This window comes from Apaloderma vittatum, unplaced genomic scaffold (genome assembly GCF_000703405.1).
Source record: "Apaloderma vittatum isolate BGI_N311 unplaced genomic scaffold, ASM70340v1 scaffold5330, whole genome shotgun sequence".
Taxonomy (NCBI): Eukaryota; Metazoa; Chordata; class Aves; order Trogoniformes; family Trogonidae; genus Apaloderma; species Apaloderma vittatum.
This window is the reverse complement of record NW_009693860.1, coordinates 1-8808: the sequence shown is the minus strand read 5'-3', so window position 1 is coordinate 8808 and position 8808 is coordinate 1. Positions and strand designations below refer to the sequence as shown.

At 42.0% G+C, this 8808-nt stretch overlaps 1 protein-coding gene across 1 annotated transcript; it reads right to left on the bottom strand.

The window, feature by feature from the left end:
• Window positions 1-4721: 4721 nt before the first annotated feature.
• MRPS30 (mitochondrial ribosomal protein S30) lies at window positions 4722-8805 on the bottom strand (the record flags this gene model as incomplete). Its single annotated transcript, XM_009865177.1, has 5 exons — window positions 4722-5111; window positions 6463-6639; window positions 7100-7202; window positions 8266-8411; window positions 8610-8805. Coding segments are annotated over 5 exons (891 nt in total), but the record flags the coding sequence as incomplete, so codon positions are not given.
• Window positions 8806-8808: the final 3 nt, after the last annotated feature.

Here is an 8808-nt window from a genome sequence, read left to right as displayed (position 1 = left end):
CCATAAGGTATTTACACACATTCGTAAGATGCTTCCTGAGACTGTCTTCTGCAGGATAAACAATCACAGAACTTGACTTTTAAAATTCCTACTTTAGAACACTTTCAGCTACCTAAAGAAATGTGCTGGTGCAGAAAATTATTTTCAAACAAACGAGAAGACTTTACAGGCTGAAATTTGAGGTTGAGATTTAAACCTGCTCTGGGATATCTGACAGAAGGATGTATATTTGCAGTGCAGGCACTACAGCTTCCAACAGTGAAAATGATCCTGTAATGTGTCCCCTGAGAGGAGTGATAAAGTGCATTGAGCTATTACCCCCACCTGACTGCAACCTCCCTTCAGGCAGTTGTAGAGAGTGGTAAGGTCCCCCCTGAGTCTCCTCTTCTCCAAGCTAAACACCCCCAGCTCCCTCAGCCTCTCCTCACAGGACTTTCCCTCTAGTCCCTTCCCCAGCCTCGTTGCTCTCCTCTGGACCCGCTCCAGCCCCTCAAGGTCTTTCTTGCAGGGAGGGGCCCAGCCCTGCACACAGGGCTCAAGGTGAGGCCTCACCAGTGCTGAGCACAGGGGCAGAATCACATCCCTGCTCCTGCTGGCCACACCGTTCCTCAGGATGCCATTGGCCTTCTTGGCCACCTGGGCACACTGCTTGCTCATGTTTAGCCAGCTGTCCATCCACACCCCCAGGTCCCTCTATGCCGGGCCGCTCTCCAGCCACTCCTCCCCCAGTCGGTAGCGCTGCTGGGGGTTATTGTGGTCAAAGTGTAGGACGCTGCATTTGGTCTTGAACTTCATACCGTTGGCCTTGGCTCATCAACCCAGCCTGCCCAGGTCCCTCTGCAGTGCCTTCCTACTCTCCAGTAGATCAACACTCCCTCCCAGTTTGGTGTCATCCACAAATTCAATGAGGGTGGACTCAATCCCCTCATCCAGGTCATCAATAAGTATGCTGAATAAGACTGGCCCCAGTACTGATCCCTGGGGGACACCACTGGTCACCAGACGCCAACTGGATGCAGCACCATTCACCACCACTCTCTGGGGCCGGTCATCCAGTCAGTTTTTAATCCAGCAAAAGGTGCATCCGTCCAAGCTATGGGCTGCCAGCTTTTCCAGGAGGATGCTGTGGGAGATTGTGTCAAGAAGTCGAGGTAGACCACATCCACACAGCCTTCTCCTCATCCACTAGACAGATCACCCAGCCACAGAAGGAGATGAGATTGGTCAGGCAGGACCTACCCTTCCTAAATCCATGCTGGCTGGGCCTGATCCCCTGGTTGTCTTCTACACGTTGCTTGATGGCACTTTATAGCCTATTTTTAGGTGTGAGACAGCCAAGTCTTCCAAGAAACTCAGTTTCGAAAATTTATTTTACAATCTATTTACCAATTGAACTTTACATAATTCATCAGTACACTAGAGAAGGGCTGCAGTACAATCCCTTCAACCATTACTGGCCTCCATTTATTAACATCTTCCAACAATTCATTGTCCAGGATATCCGGAATCAAACAGCATGGGCTTCTTTAACATGGTCTATATATTGGGTCTGATTGAGATGCAGTTTTTTTTCCCCACAGCAGCTCTCATAGTGCTGTATTTTGTACTGGTAGCTAGAAGGGCGTTGATAACACACCAGTGCTCTGGATACTGCTGAGCAGTGTTTGCACAGCTCCAAGGCTGGCTTTCCAACATTGCTCCTATAGTAGCCTGGGATGATCAAAATCTTGAGAGGGGACATACCCAGGACAGCTGACCCAAACTGACCAAAGGGATATTCCATACCATACAACATCTGCTTGGCTATAAAAGGTAAGAGCAAAAAGGAAGAAGGGGAATCATTCATTATTTGCATTTGTCCTCTGGAGCAACTGCTGCACATAACGAAGCCCTGCTTCCCAGGAAGCATACGGGCATCTCCTACTGATGGGAAGCAGAGAATAAATCTTTATGTCTGCTTTTGCTTCTGCACATGGCTTTTGCCTTTGCTTTATTAAATTGTCCTTACCTTGACCCACAAAACTCTTGCTGTATTTTTGCTCTCCTCTATCCATCTAAGGAGTGACAGAGTGGCTTTGGTGGGCACCTGGCCTACAGCCACAGTCAAACCACCACGATCTGGAACCTCTCCTAACACCCCCAGGTCCTCTTCCACCAGGCAGCTTTTCAGCCACTCCTCTCCGAGCCTGTAGCACTGCCTGGGCTTGGAGTGCCCCAAGTGTAGGACCCTGTCCTTGGCCTTGTTGATGCTCCTACAACTGGCCTCAGCCCATTGATCCAGCCTGTCCAGATCCCTCTGCAGAGTCTCCCTACTATCCAGCAGATCACTCTCGCTCAGTTTGGAGTCACCTGAAAACTTACTGAGGGTGCACTCCATCCCCTCACCCAGATCACTGATAAAGGAATTAAACAGAACTGGCCCCAGCACTGAGCCCTGGGGACACCACTTGTGACCAGCCACCAACTGGATTGAACTCCATTTTTAACCATCACTCTTTGGGCCCAGTCAGACAGTCAATTGTTCACCCAGCAAAGGGTATGCCTGTCCCAGCCACAAGCAGCCAATTTCTTGCCTCATTGCGTAAAATCAAATCTTCTTTTTAGATTCTACCTTATGTTTCTTTGTGATAGGGTCCAAGAGGCCTAAGCAGAAATTAATACAAGAAAAACCATCCATACTAGGGAGATTTCATCCTGTATTCTTTGAATGCCTTTCTGCATTTCTTTTAACAGCAAACTCAACAAAACAGAATGCTAAAGAATGATGCTCCCATGAGGCTTAAAGGAGTAGTATCATAGGAGTTTGCTGCTGAGCAAAGCTCAAGAATAGGAATGCTGCAGCTTCTGAGCTTTTCACTCTTAAAACATTTAGAAGCTGTACAATCTTTAAAGAAAAAAAGAGCTTTCTTTCGATTTTATTGTTGTAAAGCAATATTAAACATCCTGGACAGATGAGTACAAGATGAAAGATTGCAGTAGAAAACCGCCTATGAGATGATGTCTCAACTTTGCCATTAACAAAAAAGCAGAATGCTCGTTACACTCTTCCTCAGTACACGGTAAAACAGTGCCACCCACTGTTTTCCCAAGTTATGTCACTGACTTTTGAAGACACCTGCAGAAAGCTGAAGTTGGTACTTGGCAATTACAAAATAGCCAGCCCATACTAAACCTTCCTCCCTCACTCCAGCTCTGGGTTCTTCTAGCAGCTTACATCTACAGTGACACTTCAGTCACTAATAAAGCCGCACAAAGGAAAAAAAAGTTCTCCTTTGAACTTGCTCTAATACAGCTGAAGCCTCAGGACAGACAAAAGGCTGAATATGGAAAAATTAGTGGCCCTTTTTTTTTATATCCTAGGAGTTTGAGTTTCTTTGACTTTAAATGTCAGCTTTCCACAGCCGCTATTTGCATGCAACTAACAGTTTCAAGTTGATGGCAATACCATATTTCACCAAATGTAAAGACTGTCTTGCAGGGTCAGAATGCCCAATGGGTTTTTTTGAGTACCCTTACTTTCATTTTGCACTATCCCTTTATCACACCAGAAAACAAGTATCAATCACTCACTTTTAAGCCAGGTCACAAGTTGTTTCTCTACAGTCAAAATGCCGATCCAGCAATCTCTATTTTGTTCCTACACAGAACATACATTTAATCCAAGGATCAGGACTTGTAACACTCAAGTATAGACAAAAAGAATGCTTAAGGATTTTTTACTTCTGTTAAAAATAAACCAGTACTCATACACATCTTACTTATCTAGACTATCCAATGACAACTGAGCTGTTTCAACATAGCAAAGTATCAATTAGATAAAACTTTGTAACTATCTCATCCTTCACTAGGAAAATACGCTTGCAAGTCAGTTTATAACAAGCACAATCCCAAATTGCTCAAGCCATAGAATGTGCAGGTCAGTATTTCAATAAGTCACATATGATTCAGTACTCTCTCTTCAAAAAATACTTGACTCTTAATAAGAATCCATAAAACTTGCACAAAGGTCAGCCACGGTGTACAAGCTATGTAAAATTCCAGGCATGTTTGATGACCTCAAAACAAGATACTCTTTGCTGATATGAAAATAGTCCTAAACAGCCCTTACATCTTGTATCTTATTCAGAGATCCTTGACATGGTCTAGGCTCAGCTGCAGTCTTCTAAAAAGAGCCATAAGACATCCAAGTATTAGCAATGAAATCATCAAGATGTCTACAGCTGAAATCAAGGTCCCAAGATAAAGAGAAAACTGTAGACTCTAAATTCATTTGTAAGTTCCCTGTGGTTCCTGAGAGAACAGATTAAAAATGTGTATGTATGTTCTTAACAGAACCTTTGGAAGCAAGTTTAATCGTGTTTATACTACTGCTTGACAAATGTTGAAAAATTTCCCTTGCTATGTAACTAAACTGCCAATGATTCACTTTTAAGAAACACTTTCCCTCTAGAAACTAAAATTAGAAATTTTGCACTGGCACTGAGTACCAAGACAGCAGGTACCTAGTGACATGATCAGATGGTCATTTGAACTCGTGTTTTACTGTGACATAGACCTACGGATAGGCTAAACCACCAACAGAGACCGATGGATCTCCTGAAAGAAACTACTCGCACGGCTTGGAATTAATGCAATATGCGTCTAATCATAAACATACAGGAGACATTAAGGTATTCTAGATATTTATTCTTTTCAGTGTACAGTATCATACATTTAAAATAAAGAAATAAGGCCCAAGTATCATTACAGATGTATATAGTGTTCACTAGACTTGACTAAAACATGGCATATTGTAGCCCATGCTTCATGGAGTTACAATGAAGCTCAGGCAGGCTTGACAACTTAGATCTCTTTTGGTCTGTTTAACAGAAAACGAACCAACTGAAGCAGAACTTCATCATTAAAGCCTTTCACACTACCATCTTCCACAACATCATACAATGGCTTACTGTCTGTACCCCAACAGATATTCTTCCGAGGGTTATTTTTAATAGTTTCTACAGTTAGTGCTAAAGTATTTAGCTGGTAACAAAAGAAAGCAAAGTATTTTCCATCAGTCACAACTGCCTGCGATACAAAAGGACGGGTCACATCTGCTTCATTCCAGAATCCTACAAAATAAAGAAACACCGCTAGTTATACAGGACTCCAAAATCTTATCACCACACACAACTACATTCTAATCCTGAAATACAGAAAAATACTGGGAAATGCAGCAGCCACTTACTAGGGGAAGAAGTCCTGTCTGCTTTAGCAACATAAGCACTCTTCATACAGAATAAACTGTAACCACCAATTGAGGAGCTTTCCAGGATCAGGGTCACAGTGGCATATTTGCATTTTTTACACAGCTCCCTATTACTGGCTGGTAAAATCCCCACACTAATCAGTCAAGTGACTTTTCAGAATTAACTAAGTTAGGAATTCAGGTCCCGCAAGCAATCTGTGGGGAAGTCTTTCAACTACTCCAAGCTTCTCACAGGACAGTGAATGTTTCTTTCATGACAGAAGCCTTATTATGTATGCATAAGTGCAACTGACTACACCAAGAATACTATGTAAGTATTCCAAGAATACTATGCAAGTATTAATGTTTCAAACAAGCCCCAATGAGCATTGATAGTTATTTTAAAGTACTTAGTTTACATATTTATGCATGTGTGCTAGCACACACAGTAATATTATTAGAAGATACTCAGTACATGAAATAAATGCCACTAAATATTGTTACAGGACAAAGAAAAATCTCCATAGATTTGGATCATGTTGTCCTTATAAACATAATGTGCTCACAACTGTAATCAGCCTTGAAGCCAAGACTTGACTTCAGTGTTTTATGTCCACAAGAGTCGAGCTTTCCAACATATCAACACATAAAAAGTCTGATGCAGAGCCATCAATGTACATTTTCTTCCACGTATTGTTTCACAAGTGAAACTACAAACCAGCAGGTAACAATTACATTTACACAAGTAAGCAAAACACTAGTCTAGGTCTTCTGGGATTTTTTTTTAATAAACCTAGGCATAAAATCCTAAAGGCTGCTGACATTTTTTCTTTCATTGACTGTAGTTCTATAGAACTGACATGCCTGAAACAAAGGAACATAGTTGTTTCAGAAAAAAATACAAATAAATGTACTGTTTGGTATCTACTATCCTTCCCTATAGCAAATGCAGCATGAGCAAGTGAAAGCAGAATTGAGGTTTTTGCACAGTCTTAAACATTATATATGAAAAGGTATTTTTCAGCATAATTAATTCTCCCTGAGTCAAAGCACTCAAAGACAAAGTCTTAACTAACTCCCTTGTACCAGGTCTGCTTCGTTCTATGGCTCAATAAATTTTCCAGAGACCTACTTAAAGAATGGCCTTCAGAATAAAAAGTATGATAAAAACATGTTGGTGAGAAAAGTTTAGAGAAGTTTACAGTAAGAAGAATTTATCAAGTTGACTACCTTACCTTGATACATTGCTTGTGCTGCTGTCCAGGCGAAGAGACTTGCAATGCCATTAGCTCGATAAAGAACTTCAATCTGATCCTCAAGATGCGCTTTTACAAATCTCTCTCGTTTTAGTTTATTAGGAATAAGATGAAACTGGGTGTGTCCATAACAGCACGGATCCGCTACCTTTGATCCTGTGTTCCCCCAAAAGAAAAAAATTAAAGAGTCAGTCACAGAACACTCTTTATTATGCATAAAAACGTCTTCAGATTCCAAACAGGTTAGAATCTCTGCTGCAGACCTATAAAAATGCTGAGATTCTTCCATTTCTGAGTGAGACTGGAGGGCTTGCCTCTTAATAGATAAGTCAAAGTAACTTTTCTGCCAATTTTCTACTCAAACCAATTCCTTCAAGCAAATCTGGCCAGAGTACCACAAGTCCAGGAGGATGCTACTCCCCATTCCCTTACATGAAATCCCAAGAGAGATTTAGCTACTATAGTTATATATAAAAATATAAATTATTTTTTCCTGTTGTTGGGAAGAGAAAGGTTGGAATGGGAATGTTTTGGGGTTGCTCTTTTTGGTTTTGCTTTGGTTTATTATAGAAAAACGTAGTTAATATTTCATGACCAGAATCTCTTAATCTCTTACCTATAAATACCTTGTTTTCATACTGCTTTTTGAACAACGGCAGTTTGGATGGTTTGTGATCAATAACAGGCACATCTCCAAGATCTGCCTCCAGTGGTACAATCTTTAAAGAAGCAGAAGAAAGAGAAGTCATGATGTAAATCATGTTTCTAACATCAAACTTCACATAATATGCCACTTTCTGGACAAATAGCAGAAGGTACAAGTCTTGCTTACATACATTATACATAAAAAATCAGCTGAAATTTGATTTTTTGCAACAGAACATCTTGTCTTGTGATGAGTGCTAGTACCTGCAGCTTACACTGATGTCTGAATTGTTGACATATACAAAAAAACCTGTGTGAAATGGCACTAACAAAACTGCCAGTTGGTACTATCTTCAAAACCAGAATCTACTTCTGTAGAAGATGATCAAAACCATTTCTAGCAGTCAATAAACTAATTTGAACCAGAAAAGTGAGTTTGCAGGTATTCAGTATTTTGCATCATGTAACATTTTTAATTGCTTAAACAGTTCTTTCAAAATGCCAAGGTTTGTAACATCTGACAGTACTAACCTAAGTAAATTGTACAATTAAGTTAGTAAGAAATGCTCAGCATTTACAGAAAGTGGAGCAGTTTTCTGCCTGCGGTGGAAACTGGGCAACAGAGACCCTCATAGGCTACACAGTTATCACTGTAGAAACGTAGAAGAAAAAGATTAAGAGTACTGAATCAGCTTCCAGAAAACTGACCATTCAAAAAAACAACTGTTATGCAGTACTAACAGCTAACAGAGCTCATATTCAGATTATACGTGTTCTCTCTTACTCCATATTTCTATTTCTCTCACCTTCCTCTCTACCAAATGATGTTCTACATCACATTTCTTAACCTTATCTCCACTCACAAGAAAGTCAGTAAGTTCTTTAAATGAAGTGTAACAATATGCATTTTACCTAAAGCATAAAGAAGACCAACTTGAAGTCTAGAAGATTTTCTAGGTATTTACAAAGTAGTTGCCACAACAAGGTAGAAAGGGCATTAAGACTTCAAAAAAGCACACTGTGCTACATGCCTCCACATACAGGTCCTCCACATACTACCTATCACATTGTTTCAGTGGCTGTCAGAAACATGAGTGCAAACACATGCGATTCACTTGCTTTTGAAAACATCCGCACCTCTGGAAGCTGCTTTGGTACACGGATCTGGAGGTGTGGCTTATCATCTATCTGAAATCGCACAGGATCAACTCTACCCTTGCGATGCCCGTGAACAACAACTTCCTCGCCGTGATGCCAGTAGTAGTTAACTTCAGGTTTTAGATCTGGAATAGAACAGAAAGATAAACAGAGATCACCCCTTTGCATTTAACACCCTCCCAACTCTCCTTCAGTAGCTGCAGTGAAACGGAAGAACCGAAATCCGCTCCCACGGCACGCTGCTAGCCATGGTCCAACAACTCGGCTGGGCCAGCGACGCTGCCCTCGGATTCACAGTCCCCCCCCCCCCCCCCCCCCCCAGCCCCGCTCCGCCCCAGGGGGGGAGGCTGCCAGCAGCGGGTTGCGACAGGACAGCCGAGCAGCCAGGGTGGAAACGAGCTGCGTTAGGAACGGGCCGGGCGTGTGCTCCTGGTCTTGGTAGAGGGGTGGGCGCTTCTTGTTCTGGTAGAAGCTCTCCTGCAGGAGGGCGTCGCAGGCGATGGAGCGCAGCTCGCCCACATC